The 19,563-nt window shown below is 35.9% G+C and overlaps 1 protein-coding gene across 22 annotated transcripts in view; it reads left to right on the top strand.

The window, feature by feature from the left end:
* The window catches only part of LOC125651463 (protein unc-13 homolog A-like), a 131,658-nt gene that overhangs the window by 22,508 nt on the left and 89,587 nt on the right, over nt 1-19,563 (top strand). For 19 of the 22 annotated variants that reach the window (XR_008803194.1, XR_008803193.1, XR_008803195.1 and 16 more), the window contains exons 4-5: nt 8,514-8,631; nt 15,143-15,266. Coding sequence is in view for 18 of the 22 variants with exons in the window: in XM_056165835.1 (XP_056021810.1) it covers nt 8,514-8,631; nt 15,143-15,266 (242 nt within the window). In the remaining 4 variants the exon portion in view is untranslated. Of the gene's footprint in view, nt 1-8,513; nt 8,632-8,753; nt 8,780-9,036; nt 9,060-9,199; nt 9,206-15,142; nt 15,267-19,563 lie in introns of those variants that run through there. The other 3 variants (XM_048880071.2, XM_048880075.2, XM_048880082.2) reach the window with 3 other exon arrangements.

Below are 19,563 nucleotides of genomic sequence, written 5' to 3'. Positions count from 1 at the left end.
CACTTGAAGATCTAGATTTCGCAGATGATCTTTCACTACTAGCTCTCCTCAAAATCCCAAGACATCCAACAAAAGACACAAAGACTACATAAAAATGCAAGTCGAGTTGGCCTCAGGATAAACGCAAAGAAAACCAAGGTATTGAGAATCAATTCTGACTTAAGAGAACCAGTGAAGATCGATGGGCAAGACCTAAAGGAGTCTTTACTTACCTTGGAGTAGGTGTGCTAACATCAAAGGGAGGATCTGATGAGGACATTACCATCAGACTGGGAAAAGCTACATCTCAATTTAGAAGGCTAAATAAAATATGGAGCTCATCAAAATTATCCATCCAAACAAAAGTTAACTTATTCAACAGCTTGGTCATGTCGGTTCTCATGTATGGAAGTGATCGAGACATGGGAAAACAGAACGAGACAAAAAGAAGATTGACACTTTCCAGAATAGATGCTTGAGAAAAGAATAATAATAATAATATTGAGAATAAGATGACCAGAGAAAATATCAAACGACGAACTCCATCATAGAACAAAAATAAGAAGAGCAAGCGAAATAAGAACTTTCTCTGGAAGTGGAATTGGATTGGCCATGTACTAAAGATGGAGAACAATAGGATTAGCCAATCGTAACTACTCGGCCATTTCCGCGAACGAAAAATAACCTTGTAAACAGATAGAAAGAATCCTTCTTAAATTGTTCGCCATAACTCACTTTTGAATTTTCGCTTCATAAAAAAGGAAGCATTATGGTGAAAAAGTGAGACAGATTTCACAAGAGACTATAAGATCAAACATGAGCTTTGTGTAAGCTTTGAGACTAATTGAGATGAAACATGAGCTTTGAGACTGAGATAAAACATGAGCATTGAGACTGAGATAAAACATGAGCTCTGAAATTGAGATAAAATGTCAGCTAGAGCTGTGAATTGATCCCTAAAACTGAGATCAGACCTGACCTCTCCTTGCATGGTTTTAAGGTCCCTGGCCGCCTCAGCTACTCTTGGACGTTGAGTGTATTGGATATGATAGGTCTTTCAAACCTTACTATAGAGTGGAGGACTGATAACCCTGAGGAATGATGATATATCTTGTTGGTGCAGTTTGATAATCCTCTTTGAACTGATTGGTATTATTGACTGGGTGGAAAAGCTGTCCAAGTTCTGTTAGTTTTAGCTCTCTGCATGCAGATTGACTTTATATAATCCTAGATTCTCTTTCATCTGAACAAATTAACAGTCTACAACTGAATAATGAATACTTGCTTCTTCTGAAGACTTTATTTGTATGGAGAGAGGAAAAATATCAAGGCAAGATGCAATCCACATTATTTTGTGGACAGAGGTTGCTTGCACAAGGTGTTATGATAATTGAATAATTGATAGGAAGTGCTGGTGAATTGTCATTGGTTTGTCTATGTAACCTGATAATTGATGCACCGTATAACCAGACATGGGGATATGTAGAAATACGTACCATTAAGGGTGAAAGAATTACACACGTATACGACAACATTTCGTATAAATCCTCTAAACCTGTGCATGATAAGAGGATGGGTAGATGTGAACACATGAAGGTTACTCTAAATTACTAACATTTATCAATTTCATTTGTTTTACCTTGAATGTCTTTTATTATGGTTATTGGGGGAAAATGTCTATAGTCGTTGATGATTATTGAGCTGAATGAATCAATCTTCATTAATTAACATAACTCAAATACTCTTTATCCACAAAGTAAAACAAAAACAAGTAACAAACCACAACTTAACATGCAGGTCATGGTAGCGAAGTGGTAGAGTGTTTGCTTCATAATCAGGAGGTTATGATGGAGTTTGAGTCCTGCTCGTGCCTTTGCTGTATCAGATCTTAGACCTAAACATAGTGATTGATTGATTGATTGATGTTTTCTGCCACACTCAACAATTTTTCAGTTATCTGGTGGCGCCCAGTTTTTATTGGTGGAAGAGAGAACCCAGAAACTATGTTCCTGGGAAGAGACCACCGACCTTCCGAAAGTAAACTGGGAAACTTTCTCACTTACCAGCGTGAGTGGGATTCGAACCCGCGCCGACAGAGGTGAGAGGCCGTGTGATTTTGAGCGCGATGCTCTAAGGGACCACTCGACCACGGAGTGATTGCTCTTTCGCTAAACGCTCGGCATTTAGAAGTGAGAATCATGGGTCTTTCAGATATGACCTTAGAATGGAGGTCATGTGTCACGGCAGGCGTGGACACTTTAAAGAACCCTCACTGCTATGAGCCATGAGCACTATATTAAAGCATAGGTGTAAATTTGTGGTACTTCACCTACAGCTGGTGATGTCTCAGCATGAGTGAACAATTCTCAATGGGACTTAAAACAAATATCTAACCAACTTAATATATGCAAAGACTGCTAAAGACAGTAAATAAAAGATACCCATTGTAGGTGTTAGGTTTAAATTAACAAAACTAGCTGTTTCATTTATTGCTGTTTGTTTAAACATATACACTGTTTTGTAAAGGTTTCACCCGTACCATATGGATTAGTGATGGGTCGTGGAACTGGAATTATAAAAATACCGTATTCTGTAATGTATTGTAAAATTAAAACTGCATGAAATAGTAGTGATGGGTATAGGTTCGTAGAAAAAGGGATTATAAAAATATATTCTGTAATGTATTGTAGAAATAAAACTATGTCTGAAATATGAATGATGGGATTAGGTTTACAGAAATAAAACTATGTCTGAAATAGGAATGATGGGTAGTTTCATAGAAAAGGGATTATAAAAATATCGTATTCTGTAATTAAAAAATGAAACTATATGCATGAAATAGGAGTTATGGGTATTGGGTTGTAGAAAAGGGATTGTAAATTAAATTAAAGATAACGTATTTGGTAACGTAAAATTAAAACTATGCATGGAATATGAGTGATATGGGTAGGTTCGTAGAAATAAAACTGTCTTAATTAAATAGGAATGATATAATAAAGTCGTAGAACTGGGATTTATACTCTGTTAAAATAGAGTCACACATGCAGTGAAAGTGTCCGTAGAACTGGACAGTACGATGAGAAGCCAAGGTGCATGTTCATTGATTGAACTGAAAATGAACTGTTCACTGCAGATTTCACACTCACAGGAAAAAACAACCTGCATTATTGACAGATATGTGTTATGCATGATGATTGGTTTTCATTACAGTGAGGTTATATCACAGAATTAGGGGGTTGCTCTTGACAACTGTGTCTGACCAATTTCCTTTATTTAGTATTCACTCCGAAGTGAAGTAGAGCTAGTTATAATTGATATAACAAATTGTTTTTAAAATTCAAAGAGTGGACAGCTAAATTTTCTGTAAGATGTGCAGTTTTGACAGGGTGGATCAGATTTGTTTGATCTATTTATAGACTGTCAATTTTCCAATATAGATATACTTAGTTCATATTCTAATTTGATTAGTTCATGCAAAAGTTTTAAATACAGCTCATATTGTTCCTTTTAAAAAAAATTCTTATTCATTTATGAAAGTTACAACCTTTGGGTGAAAAGTGGCACAAAATTTAGACCAATTATGCTAGGTGCCTGGGGCCATTTGATGGTGAAGGTTCATGATAGTGCTGGTCATGCTTCTATTGCCTGGATGATGTTTGGCAAAGAAAGTGTTTATAAGTCATTATACCTATTTTATGGAATCACATATGCCCCCTTCCCTCGGGGGATTGAGACCATGCAGTGATATGGACTATATACAGCTCACAGAGCCAATAGTCTCTTCCAAATGATCAGAAGGCGGTCATGGAATGTGAAAAGTTAATGATGCTACAACGGTGACAGAGACATTTTTTCTTCTGAAAGAGATCAATCACATGCTCCCAGTTTCTAGTTTATCAATCCAAAATCCTTTGCCTATACATTACAACCAATAGTGAAGAAACTAGAAATTGCTATGGTTAATTGGCATGGAAATACAGTTCTGGAAAAAAATTGAAGGATTGCACATTAATTACTTTCATTCTACAACCTTCAGAAAAAAGAAATAAAAACCCTGCAACATTTTGATGTTTTCTTGATGAAGGCAATGAATGTGCCAGGCAAACTGCTTCATTTGTTATCAGTTTGGCATTGTGTAGAAGACGTGGTTTTCTTTCTGTAATGACTGCCTTATTGCCACATAAATGATAGAATTGACATAAACTTTTTGTGTGATTTCACAGTGAGATTGACCAATGAACAAATTGAGTTATTTTCCATTTAATTTACCAAAGAGAAGGAACAGAAATCAATATATATTTATATATGGGAGCCTCATTCTGTCAAGACTGAGTCGGCTTTAAAGTTGATAGTGTAAAAATAAAAATCTTGTTTTTCAGAATTAGTGGAAGTGATTTTGCATAAGCCATTGCCACAAAATAAATTTCGAATGAGATATCTTAGAAATGAAAGTAGAATCCCGACAATATTGTTATTTTCAATAGCTGTATTAGTAATGGGGACTACTTTTAAATTAATTGCATTTTTGAGAATATGTGATGGTATTGAACTCTAGTAGCTGGCACTTAAAAATAATTAGTACTGTACCATCATATTTCAATCAGCTGTAACATCAAGATTTAAGGTGGCTCGATCATCACACCAAATTTTGTTTGATGGCTTGTTTAAGCACCTTGTATGAAGCATGATTTCATCATCAAAAAAGCAATACACTCTCTCAATTATTTTAAACTAATTTTTTGTGATTTTTTTCTGGAATAATAAAAAAGGTGTTTTGTTTGCAAATAAGAGATTCTTGAGTCCAAATTTTGCTGTGATTTGGTGCATGATATGAATATCTAATAAAACAGCCTAAAAGGCTCGGATACACATTCTAATTTTGTAGAATTTTAAATTCTTTTTCTTTGAAAATTAATATACCCTGGTATATCTGAAATTTGGTCATTTCACAATTTGTTTTTAAAATATATTTCTTCGAAATATACTAACAATTAAATAACTTTTACAATTTTCTTAAATATTTTTTAAAATTGGAACGTCTATCTGAGCCATTTAGATACGTTTGATTAGATATTCATACCATGCATCAAATCACAACAAAATTTGGACTCTAGACTATCTTGTTTACAAACAAAAGACCCTTTTCATCATTTCGGGAGAAAATTCAAATAAATAACTGAGAGCTTGTATCACTCTCTTGATGGTGAAATTAATTGCATCATAAGAGATGTTTTAATTTTGGTGTAATGAACCACCTTAAAGAGACTGCATGATTCATGATTTTCCCCCAAATTTGATTTTTAGCTCACCTGAGCCGAAGGCTAAAGTGAGCTTTACTGATCAAAATTTGTCCATTGTTTGTCGTCGTCGTTGTAAACTTTTCACATTTTCATCTTCTTCTCCAGAACCACTGTGTCAATTTCAACCAAACTAGTGGCACAAAGCATTCTTGGGTGAAGGGGCTTTCACGTTTGTTCAAATGAAGGGCCATGTCCCCTTCAAAGGGGAGATAATCACAAAAATGCAAAATATTAGGGTAGGGTCATTTAAAAATCTTCTCAAGAATCACTGAGCCAGAAGAGCTGAGATTTACCTGAAAGCTTCCTGATATGGTGCAGATTCAAGTTTTTCAAATCCTGGCCCCCGGGGGTGGGTTGGGGCCACAATAGGGGATCAAAGTTTTACAAAGAAATATATAGGGAAAATCTTGTTCTCAAGAACCATTGGGCCAATGAAGTTGACATAAAATTTACATAAAAGCTTTCTGACATGTGCAGATTCAAGTTTGTTAAAATCATGGCCTCCAGGGGTAGGTTGGGGCCACAATATGGACTAAGGTTTTACATGCAAATATATATGGAAAGTCTTCAGATATGGGCCAAGGTGACTCAGGTGAGCGATGTGGCCTATGGGCCTCTAATTTTTATTTTAAATGTTCAGAATCTACAGTCTAAATATGTTTAGAAGGTTTCACAAATATTAAGGTTATTCATCATGAGAGAAACTCATTATAGAGAGTTTATTATTTGTTTTGAAAACAAAGATTGAGGTGTGTTATTGTTTACGAAGTTTTCAAAATAAATGGATATTGATCCATGTTTATTGCATTTATCACATCTCAAGTATATTACTTTAGGTAAATGTGTCATTTAAAAGTTAAAATTTGTTATTGTACAAAATGAAGATGCTTTAAATTACAAAGTTAATGTTTCACTGGTTTGTTTGTTTACATAAAAAGACTTGAGTCTTTGGTTTACATAACACAGAATCAAAGCTAAAATATTGCTATTAACCTTGCATTCAGACGGTCCAAATTTTATATTTTTATAAAGTTATATTTTTAATTTCTAACATCAAAAATGAAAAATATTTCTTTCAAAAAACCTGAACCAGTCCCTTTAATGTGTGTATTAGTATAATGTAACATCATATAATAAGTGTGTATTAGTAATTTAACATCATGTCATAATGTGTATATCAAAATTGTAACATCATGTGATAATGTGTTGATTAGTTACTTCGAAATAACTGAAAATGGGATAAATTTGTCGGAGTTTAGTATGAAATGCATGTATTTGAAGGAAGTTTCTGAATACTAGGACAAGTCATTTAATATAGTTTGCATTTATTTGATACTCTGTACTGTGATTTCAGTATGGGACTAAGAGGACAAGATGTATGAACAACCATTAATGTTTCCACAGCATTTTAATCAATAGTCCTCTTTTAGTTGTGCTTGATTGTATGAGATTATTCCTATACCGGTACTTATAACTCAACTTGGTAATAGTAAACTGTATACCTCACGGAGGCTTATCCTTTCAGCAAATTGGTTTTAAATAAATGAACTATTTGTATGCCGGTAAAATGGCCGGGGTATATAATATGTGTTGTCCCTTTCAGTGATTGCCTTTCTGTCATAATTGTAGTTTCCTAGATGAGAGTTTTTAATTGTGGACTGATTTGTGGTTTGTAGTTTTGCCTCGTTCACGTGGATGCGCATTAAATACTAAGCATTAAATTTGATGCAAAGTAAAATAATGCATATTAAATTAATTCGAATTAAATAGCGTTCACACGGCGGTAATACTTAATGCGAAGTAAACTAATGCACATTAAATTCATTATGCATTAGATTAAAGGGTGCACGAAATGAAAAAAAAAAATAGACTATATCATTGAAAATTATTTTATAGATATTTTAATGAATATTATGTAGATATATAGACAAAAGTCATTGTTCACAACACTAAATATATAGTGTACTACATGTTTACAATGTACATGTAACTGCAGATCTACACACAAGGAATTTTGTCATCTTTGATTTTATGTGTTCCCAAGAAATCACTTGTTATTTCCCAGTTGAAGCGAAATGTCGTCTTACCGACGGACATGTCCGGTAATTTGACTCTCGGTCCGGTAAACTTTGTTATATTTCCGGTCCGAATGTCCAGTGACTTTCCGGCAACGGTTTCGGAAACTATGTTTTGACTTCCAGTTCCATTTATTAAAAAAACCATACGAAAACGGCAACATGTTCCAATTAAAATGGAACAGTAATGCAGTCCCCGGTAAACCTTTAAAACGAAAATCCAATGACCAGGAGGCTCAAAGTCTTTCATGTTTTAATATAAAAATACTACTTTTTTTCAGTCTGGTGAAATGTGATTCGGTCCGGTAATGTTCCTGTGTTTACCAGACCGAATGTCCTGTAAAACATTTCAACATTTCGCGATCACTGATTTCCTCTGACAACCAGATTCAATCAAGACAAAATATTGCTTCTTCATGATGAGCCCAGTTAAAACCTTAATGGAACGTCTCTTTCACCATTCCGCTGAATAAAGTTGTGACATATATAATTTTTAATTACAAATACGTATATTACCAGTCTACTAGGACGTCATATGGTATGGCATTTTAACATTGAGCAGCATATTTGTTGAAATATAAAAAAAATCATTATCTAAAACACCATTTTAAAACATTTTTATCGTATCTAATTAATAAACAATTCTTTCCATATGTATTACTCAGTATGCTTATAATGCAGAGCACAGATCTACATCTGACATTATCTAATGACATGCTGTTTGTACATGTTTTTTGTAATTACTATCATTTTGATTATTTTTTTCGCTCAAAAATAACATTATTATCTATAGCTGACCATGGGTATGATGCACGTGACTCAAATTTGCCATTACGCATGCGTCTACATTTAATGCGCATTAGATTCGCTTTGAGTTCACATGGAGCTAGTATGAAGTAAATTTGAATTGCATTAAATCGTGACGTAAATTTTAATTTGAAGTAAACTAATTCACATTAAATTCTCTGTGTGAACGCAGTTCAGTTTTAATTTAACTTACGTTTAATTCGAATTAAATTAAGGTAACTGTGTCAACTTTCCTTCTGTAGAACTGTTGGGTCATTGAATTATATGATGACTGCATTTTGCCAAATTGTAGTTAAAACATCCTCTTCCCTACTGGTTATAAGTATGAATATTTTGCACTACTGTTTTTCAGTGAAACAAACTGCTTGGACACTGGTCTGATTATTGAGATTTGGAATAAAGGTATGCTGTGGGACAAACTGCTGGGTCTTCATTGGCTGCCATTAAGAGACATCCACCACTCCAATACTGTAAGTACTACACTCCACATTGTCATTAAGAGACATCCACCACTCCAATACTGTAAGTACTACACTCCAGTTCTGTAAGTACTACACTCCAATACTATAAGTACTACACTCCACTCTGCCATTAAGAGACATCCACCACTCCAATACTGTAAGTACTACACTCCACATTGTCATTAAGAGGCATCCACCACTCCAGTACTGTAAGTACTACACTCCACACTGTCATTAAGAGACATCCACCACTCCAATACTGTAAGTACTACACTCCACTCTGTCATTAAGAGACATCCACCACTCCCACTCCAATACTGTAAGTACTACACTCCAATACTGTAAGTATTACACTCCAGTACTGTAAGTACTACACTCCAATACTATAAGTACTACACTCCACTCTGTCATTAAGAGACATCCACCACTCCAATACTGTAAGTACTACAGTCCACACTACTACACTCCACACTGTCATTAAGAGACATCCACCACTCCCACTCCCAATACTGTAAGTACATGTACTACACTCCAATACTGTAAGTACTACACTCCAATACTGTAAGTACTACACTCCAATACTGTAAGTACTACACTCCACTCTGTAAGTACTACACTCCACACTGTAAATACTAACTCCACTACACACTGTAAGTACTAACTCCACACTGCAAGTACCACTTGAACACCACAACTAACAGGGGTTGCTCCAGAAAGGGCCGGGTTACATGTGACTGGTATTTGTAGAAATTATAGTTTTACAAAAATTCCAAATATATGATTTGTTTTAAGTGCGAATGTATACTTGTGTTCATTTTGTCACATTTATGTAAACACAGCTTGGCAGACGGCTTATTTTACTCTGGGTGTTGAACGTAAACTTTGAGAAGCGCCTTCCAGGAGAATCGAGATCTCAAAGTGTGATCGAATAACGATGGAAAATTATGCTTACTTGACACTAAAGACAGAAATTTGTACAATACAGCCATTTTCTATAGAAAATAATGTCCAGCTTAATGAGGGATAGTCACGTGGGACCAAGGATCACTTTATGTAAGGGGGTGGGGGGGGGGGGGGGGGTTGCTAAGCCTAAACTGTATTTATGTTGTGGGATATTGGGGGGATGGGGTAAACTTTTGCCGAGAAAATGTTTTTCTGTACAATGTATGTACCATCAATCTATCAAAAGCACCAGTTTAATTGCTAAAGGATGTCTCATGTCCCCAAGGATTGAGGATTGTCACTTTCTGTTTAATTTCACACAGTATCCTATGACATGTTTGCCAGTCATAAGTCATCAACTCAGCTTCCATTATCGCAGTCTCTAGCCATGTTCCTCCCACTGTGGTATAGAGTGACTGTTGACATGTGACCACTGTGTGATCAATGTTGTAATTAGTATACACATTAAGTATCTTCATGTCATTGATATTCAATCAGAAACAACTGATTGAATATACCTGATCAAGATATATAGGACTCACACCTGGAGTGACTGGTCGACAGGGAATGCTTAATCCTCCTAGACACCTGGTGTCCAGGGGTCCATGTTTGCCCTTGCTCTTAATTTTGTATTCTTAATAGGAATTATGTCATTGAAATTGATCACTGTCCATTATCTTCACTTTTTCGTGCTATTAGGTATGACTGAGCATCTAACAGGAGGTCGCGCATCAAGGTCGTAAAAATGAAACCAGCAGCAGTGTCTCCTCGATGTTTTTTGTTTACTGAATTCTAGACATTTTTCTTGAGAAGCACAGTGAAAGGTCAGAATATGTTAGGAATAATCTATAAAATCACCACTTAATTCTCATTAAGGGCAAGTGCTGTGCTGACATGAACAACTCGAAGTGAGGAGTTTAGCAGACAAGCTGGATTTAAGCAGAGCAATGACTCTTTTATTCAATAATTAACCAACCGCAATACTTTATTAACAGTTAGCACACAATGTGAAGGGATCACCTTTCGTGAACTCTTTTGTAGAAATTAAAGACGATGTGATTTTTTGAAAAGTGAAGATTTCAAGCTAGTGGATATAAAATTTTCTGGAAAGGAGGGTGGTACATATAGTATATGGGACTAGTTGAGGCCCCTTACATACATTTAAAAATTTTCAAATGCTCTTATCCTCTTTTGGCAATATACTAAAGCTGGGCGAATATAACTTCATTCATTACTTTACAATAAGAAAGAAATGGATTGGTTGAATTTAAAACTGGGAGATGTAATTTTTGAAAGCGTATTGGTGCAATTAACACATTTCAAAAACAAGAAACTTGTACACTATTTTGAGAGAAAAATGCAGATGTTTAACTTTCCCTGAATTTTTAATTAATGAAAAACTGCACATTCCAATCTATATTCCGTTATGCAAACAGAGCACAATGGAGAAGATGACTAATGTTGCTGCATATGTATCCCAAACAGAAGTCAATGGTCGAAAGAGAGTTCGATTGTATTCTGCACAGTACTGCTTTTAAAATAAAATGCTGCTCAGTTTAAAAAGTGATTTTTTTAACGATTGAAGACAGTGGTTCAAATTACAAGACTATTAGTAAATATTATCCTGTCACATAAGAACTGAAGTTTGAAAAAAAAAATCAAATTTGGAAAATGTTAAGATTTTAAGGGTGCCTAGCTAGTTTATCTGTTTCTTGACTGATAGTTTCACGTTTTAAATAAGGAGTGCCCACCATCTTCAAGCTGACAGAACAGTTTTATCATCATTACTTTCCGTATTGAACTCTGCATGTACATAGAACCCACCTACTTTTGTTCTTTTGTCCTCAGGGAATCAATCATTGAAAAAAGAACCATCAAATATACCATCAAATTAACTTTGAACGTACAGCTGAAAAGCAGGCTGGGATATTGAAAGTTCTCTAAGATACTGATAATGGAAATTCCATACATGCATCAATATTCCCTTCCAGTTACAGAACATGCCATCTTGAGACAGAATCCTATTGGTTTTTGAATCCTGCACCTGCCTTACACAATCAAAATCTGATATATTAGACCGGCTGACACAGGACAAGGGAGGGTGATTTAGTGGCTGAGCCTCTAGTAGCTAGTGATGTGTGAGCTCTCCTCCAGAAGGGGGCGCCACTGATTCTATCTACAGGTCATTTTCTAGCTAAGTAGAGGGAGAAGATGGCTGATAGGCAATTAAGATCAGTGTTTATTGCTGGGTTATTGTTTCCTTATCAGAATATTGAATAGTTAAATGACGATTGATTTGCTTTTTGGGGGGGAATTCCCCACAGAGTCCCCACGATGGATGAGGATATCCCATGCTTGGTGACACATTACTTTTGTTGCACAGACCCGGGCTATGTGTATCGATTCTTCCCATACATCTCTAGTGAAAGCCAAAATAGAAAGGAAAAAAAAAACCTCTTAGAATTATTCGCCCGAGATCTCCCAAATAGATTTTTTCCCAAGCCATTTTCTTAAAGAGTCTAGCCATTTTCATTTACAATGAATTCAGCACATGAAGGGAGCCTGGATATAGAACAAGTCAGGTCTATATAATGGACTCTATAATGCAACTGATAGTCATTGAGTGTGTATTACTTTTCCCAAGCCTCGATCTTGTCTAATGGACTGTTGGAGTCAATTAAATCAACGATTTTATTAACTTGTTTGACCATGATATGTGAAGATGAATCCATCAACTCATTTTCCTATTACTGTACAGTGGCAGATCCAGGATTTCCGAATGGGGGGAGGGGGGGGGGGGGGCCCACATGTGAAAATCAAGTATTAGCTAAAATACTCGGCCATTTAGGGTGCCAAATCTGGAGTTTTCATCTATAAATGCCAGTAATGCCTTGTGAATTTGTGGCAAAGGAGTTGGGGAGGGGGGGATTGGGTGCTGACCCCCCCTCTAAATCCGTCACTGCTGTACACGGGAATAATTCTAGTTAAAGATCCTGATTTTGATGTGAAAGTTAGGGAAAGTATGGTAGGGTAATGCTATAAAAAAAAATCTCATGCCTAGATTACCGTATACACTCGCCTATAAGTCGGTTTTTTGGGAGTCAATTTTTGGTCCAAAACTCTCTGTCCGACTTATAGGCGCGTCCTAAGAAGATTGGTATTTTTCTGGGCGGCGTAATGTAGTGTTTTTAAACAACTCTGACGATTACCATGGACTACCACACAAATGATTATTGTTCACAAATATCTAGACGTATTGTTTATGTATTTTAAAATCATGTATAAAGTACAAGTATTTACATATTTTTATCTAGTTTAAAATTATTTACATACCGGTAACTACAGTGTAATACTTTCAACTAATCTATCGTTTATCGGTAAAATTGAATTACGAACTCGATTTAATATTGAAATATTCATATGTATACCGGCTGAAATATATTTCTTAAAAGAACAGATAATTTAGATCATCATTCTTGACTCTTGAAAACTCTATTGTTGATACAATGAATTATACCGGAATCCCACAATAACAGTTTTCGCGAGGCGCGTGCCACTAAGTAAACACGGTGTCAGGTACTGGTCATTAGGAGACCATAATTGCTTAGGTAAACAAGGGATCATGGTCCATAATAGATCAAGGGATGCGTTTAAACCCCAAACGGATATGGCTTGGATATTGAGCACCTCATAATTATTAATTTCTCAAAATATTTTTTGAAACATAGGTAAAAACACTAGAGGATTGACTTGAAATTGTCAACCTATTCTGACAAAAATTTGTACCGACTTATAAGCGGGTCAATGACAAATTCCTACAAAATAACCTTAAAAAATACAACTGACTTATAGGCGGACCGACTTATAAGCGAGTATATACGGTACATTATTGTTATGACATTTCAGCAAAATGAATTCCGACTTGTATCACATAGTATCAGAGACATATATAACAGAGATAAGCAACTCCTACAGCGGCATGTTTACCGCTTAAAATATGTGACGGTCGCACCTATAAATTGTTAATTCCTATTTATTGGTTTGATAAATTGATGCCAATTTAAGTTCATTTCACTCCTATCATAAATTGGAATCGAACGTTACAAGTTTTTAACTCATATATACTATTAATAAGAAAGTAGGCAAATCTTAAACATTAATGTCCCTGAAATCTCTCTGATTTTTCCGAGTTTGGATCATGTGTAATGCCTTTTGAAACTTCACTTTCTTTTTAATTTGAAGTGAAACATCTTTTGATAATATTGTATCTTGAGTGTTTACTTTTAGTGATAGGATTGGTAAGGTTTGAACTTTGTATCTTTCATTCTGAAGTCGGTATACATAATTTAAATCATTGTGTGCATTTTTACCTAAAAGGGACCTTGAGATAATGGGAGACTTGAGGAAGTAGCTTTAATCTCCCTTATATATATGTTTCTGAGATAATTAAGTGGAACATAATAGACCTACAGTCAGTGTGTCTGTGCAAATACTTTTCTGGACTTTTGAGGTCACCTAAGTAAACATCTTTGGGAAAAGGGAGACATAAATTGTAAATTTCAGGACTCATGCATCCCCGGGGCCTTAGGACTGGGGCAAAACCACCAAAAATTAAATACAAAGTTTCAAAAATCTTCTCTACAACTGACTATCTGTAAGAAAAACTAAGTGCATAGTGATGTAGAGCAGGAAGGCCTCTTTATAATTAATCGTAAATTTCATGATCCCCAGGGTAAATGTTCTGACTCCAGGGCAGGGCAAATTTAGTATATATAGTGTATAAGTGTAACACATTCTTTAATGCTATTGATACTAAAATGAAACTAAATGAATATTTAGAAAGAGTTAAGTATAAGTCCTTTACCAAAATTGTAAATTTCATGATCCTAGGGGTAAGAGGTTTGGTTCCAGGGTGGGGCCAAAATTATCAAGTTGATTATTGTCTTCCTCAATTGAAAACCTTCTTTAAGTTAGCTGGTACAGTATAAAAACTAAATACATAGTTAGGAAGAGCAGAAAAGGATGCAGTCCAAAGTTGTGAATTTCACAATCCCAGGGTTTTGACTCAAGGACAGGTCCAAATTAAAGTCACATCATGAAAATGTTATATATATTGTATTATATAAAGACTTTCATTAGTATAGGGTTACTTTCGGGGACATTTAAGTTTTAAGAATACATCTTGTTTTATATACTACAACTGTATTGCTGAATATTAAAATTTAGCTTAGATATGCAGAACAGAATTTTTTTTCTAGATTTCACAGCCCGTGGGACTTGTGATACTTTTATTGATACATGTAACTACTTCTGAGTTGACTGCAGATATTAAGGTCCGTGGACCTGCAGATATAGAATTGAAAATTTATGCATGGACTTGTTCGTATCCATGGGTTACAGATGAAGTTTTAGTCTCCTTTAATTAATGCCACAAAGCTGGGTCTTTTAGTGATGCTTGCTGTTACAATGGTATCTAGTTTTTCATTAATATTCAGAGGTCTGTGAAAATGATGATGGTGTTATTTGATCGGTCAGAAAGGCATAGACCTCCTTGAACTTGTGTATTTATCAATTTCAGGAAGGAGACGGAAGATGGTTGTCCTTGGACAGTGAGCTGATCATGAGGAATGGCAAGGTCACTGGTACGAGGTTCCCCACGGGGCACACCATCCTTCTGGACGCCAGATTTGAGTTGCCATATGGTAAGATAGATTTCTATGCATGCATTTTTATGGGGGTGGGTGTGGCAGTCGTAAATTGTGGAAGGGAGGGGGAGTCAGCAGTACTAGGCAGTACACCTGTACTTCTGTGTAGGATAAGACGATATATTTGACACAGGTCTAGAGATGGGGTAACAATGTCCTTATGGGTGGTACCCACGACCACAAAGTGAATGATGTAACCACCGAGCCAACATGAATGATGTAACCACCGAGTCAATGTAAATGATGTAACCACCGAGTCAATGTGAGTGATGTAACCACCGAGACAATGTGAGTGATGTAACCACCGAGTCAATGTGAATGATGTAACCACCGAGTCAATGTGAATGATGTAACCACCAAGTCAATGTGAGTGATGTAACCACCGAGTCAATGTGAATGATGTAACCACCGAGTCATTGTGAATGATGTAACCACCGAGTCAATGTGAATGATGTAACCACCGAGTCAATGTGAGTGATGTAACCACCGAGTCAATGTGAGTGATGTAACCACCGAGCCAATGTGAATGATGTAACCACTGAGCCAACATGAATGGTTTCCTGCTGAATAACATACGACTCATAAGCCTTCAGTAGATTGATGTTTAACAGAAGGAAAAAAAATCTTGGAAAGTGTTGTTCATCAGATATCATAGATATACATAAGTTAAAGAGTTGAATTGACTAAGGCAATCATGTATCGTACATCAAGTGGAATTTTTTGCGAGATTGATACAAAAGCGATTTTTCCATAAAAATGGGAATATATATTTAGCGATTTTATAATTCCAAGAAAGATAACTATTACCCACTATAAGGAATAAATTGTTAGCGGTAATAAATTTTAGCGATCCTAACATCCTTGCTGATAATGCCAAAATTAAATCCTCATTAAAATTTCTACTTATACAGTAATTAAAAAGAGTTACTGTGGCTAGGACAATGATATAGTTAAAATTAGTGTTGTCATGACTAAAACAGATTGACCATAAAAAAAATTGTGTCCCCAATGACCTTGTAAACTTAATCAATTTTATACTTTTCTATTATGCTTGAAACTTTAGAAGTAAATGTGAAGGACAGATTCATAGCTATCCAGGGAATGGAAGTGAGAAAATGATAGACAACATGACATTTTTTCCTGCGATGAAATGCAAATTTATGATAGATTTGGGATTCTTTATATAGGTCAATGAATAGCAAAGTATTGATTGGGAGGTCCCAGTAAAAATTGGCACAAATTCATAAAACTGCAGTTAAAAAGTCCTGCTGAAAGAGTAAAATTTCATACAGAAGCTGTTAAAATTAGTTTTATCATAACCCGATATTGACAACAGCAATCTTATACAGCAATTAAAAGGAAGTCACATATGCCAGGAATTGAATACATCATGGGTCATGGTGGAATAAAATTAGGACTTGAGTACATTTTTATGCCCCAGTATCGAAGATCTGAGGGCAGATTGTTATTGTCCTGTCTGTTTGTCTGTCTGTTCAAAACTTTAACCTTAATCATAACTTTTGAATGGTGAGTGATAGGGCTCTCATATTCCACTGGCACTGTTTGTGATATGTAATTAGGACCACTCTTTTGGTACCAAAATGTTGTGACTTTAACTGTGGAGATTGAACACTTTTTAAAAAAAGATGACCTTGGCAACATCTCCTGAAAATTTCAAGGTAGGGCTTTCATATTTTGTGTATAAATTCCTATGATATTAAGACCTTTAATGTTTATCTTTGCTTTCGGTAAGGGTGTAGTTCAAATTTCCAGAGAAGAGATCCAACTAGAGCAGTGCTTCAAGTTCACATTCCCAAATTAACTCTGCTGATAATTGTGTCTTTAAATAGAATGAATAGGTCCAGGAAATAGATATACTGAAATAGGTACACTGATTTTGACTTCGGATAACTCCGTTTACCTGATCAAGATACATATAGGGCTCACGGCGGGTGTGATCGGTCAACAGGGGATGTTTACTCCTCCTAGGCACCTGATCCCACCTCTGGTATATCCAGGGGTCTGGGTTTGCCCAACTCTCTATTTTGTATTGCTTATGGGAGTTATGAGATTGATCACTGTTCGTTATCTTTGCTTTTCATAATTTTGCTATTGAATATTGCTAAGTATTACGAACAATTTCCACTTAACCCTTTTGCCATCCATGGTTCTAAATTATCTTGTGCAAGGCATCGGAATGTGGCCAAGTCATGCAGAATTTTACAACTGCATGTGTGAAAATCATTGGCAGTTTTCTTCAGGGACCAAATGAGTTGAACCAGATTCAGAGAAGCATTGTTATAAATTGACTGTTTTTGTGGAAATTGATCAGTAGAAAATAAAGGTCTCAGTGGTGCAGTGCTTATGAATTCTGAGGGAGTCGTATTTGAGGGTGCCTTAAAGCTGGTTATGACATCAGGGGATGTGGAAGGAAGTTAGATATGTTTGCATAAATTTCCATTTAAAGAGGTCCCTGAAGGACGTGACTGGATAATGTTCATCTTTGGGATCAATGGAGTTAGTCTGATTGCTTCACCGAATGTCTAGACTGGATTTGGGTTTCATTAATAGCTAACACTGATAAAAATTTATCAATATCCTGGTGACATTTCTTTGTGTTATAAAATGACCTTAAACTCCAGCAAGGAGTGGTCTGATTAAGTTGGTCAGACCACTCATGTGTCTAATCACAATTACTGATTTCAATTATCCCATTCTTGATGAGATGGGACATTTTGACATGGGGTGACATGAACCAGACAGAAGGATATTGATAGGGTAATTATTTATTTGAGTTGAATCTACAATATACTGAAAAATCATTCATTTTCTCTGGTGATCAATGTTGATACCATCAAATTCAAATCCCTCTAACAGGAGATAAGTCAGTCACAGAACCACTACTCAGTGTAGCCCCGTGAATAATTCATCTCAAACCACGTAACTCACTCACAGAACCACTGCTCAGTGCAGCCCCGTGAATAATTCATCTCAAACCACGTAACTCAGTCACAGAACCACTATTCGGTGAAGGCCTGTGAATAATTCACCTCAAACCACGTAACTCAGTCACAGAACCAATATTTAGTGAAACCCTGTGATTGATTCATCTCAAACCACGTAACTCAGCAGAAACAAGTGTGTTTACAGTATTCTTACCATTTATTGTCATCTGATAATGAAGACTATCAAATGTATTTACGGTTGCCATGTCCTAGTGGTTAACATCACTTGCTTTACAGCCAAGAGGTCCCCATGTTGGATTCCTGATCTCCACAGCCACATCAACTCAGAGACATTAACATAGGTAATGACTGTACCTTTGTTCCTGTGGCTGATGTGTTTAATACCGATTGTGAAGTTGTTCTTAGCACTCTGATTTTGACTGCAGATAACTCCGTTTACCTGATCAGGATATAGGGCTCACGACGACTGTGACCGATCGATAGGGGATGCTTACTCCTCCTAGGCACCTAGTCCCACCTCTGGTATATCCAGGGGTCCGTGTTTGCCCAACTCTCTATTTTGTATTTCTTATAGGAGCTATGAGATTGATCACTGTTCGTTATCTTTAGCTTTCCTTCACCAAGTGATTGGTCTTTCAGATATAACATTAAAAAGAGGAGGTCGTGTGTCATGGTGGGTGTTGGTATGATAAAGAACCCTTGCTGCTACGGCCGTTAATGTCTGATGCATCAAGATGTGATTTTTCCTCTTTCCAGAGGAAATCCTCTGATTGGCTCAATTTTCGAAAACATGAAACACTCTGAGTTTGATCTAAAGTGACAGAAAATTACATTTTTCCAGGTAGGGTGAGGTGTTTTCCTCCCTTTTTGACCAGTTTTCCTTGAATTTCTGAGGAATTCAGTCACAACCCTGGATGCATAGGTAAAGATTTGTTGCACTGTATTTACAGCTGGTGTCGTCTCTTTACGAGTAAAAAAAAAAAAGAAATCTGGAATGGAACCTAAAGAAACCAACAGAATACTCTACATTCAGTCATTCTCTGATTTCTGAGCGGGCTATTTTTCAAATCAGTTGTGAAGTGGGTTTCAGATGATTTCAGTTCAGAGGGGAAAATTTTTTACCAGATTATTGCTGTTTTGTGAAAGGAAAAATACTGTGATTTCAATGGCTTCCTGAAATATGAAGGGATTGTGTACCACCTAGAAATGAGTTGTTCAACATCAAACATATGAATTACATAATCTTTGTGTTGTTTAGATCACACCACTCTGAATAGATTCTTGACTTACCACATTTTTACATTCAAACTGCACACTGTCATTAATAA

The sequence above is a fragment of the Ostrea edulis genome, chromosome 5, assembly GCF_947568905.1.
Source record: "Ostrea edulis chromosome 5, xbOstEdul1.1, whole genome shotgun sequence".
Lineage (NCBI taxonomy): Eukaryota > Metazoa > Mollusca > Bivalvia > Ostreida > Ostreidae > Ostrea > Ostrea edulis.
The sequence above is the reverse complement of the archived record's forward strand: the minus strand, read 5'-3'. Positions and strand labels throughout refer to the sequence as shown.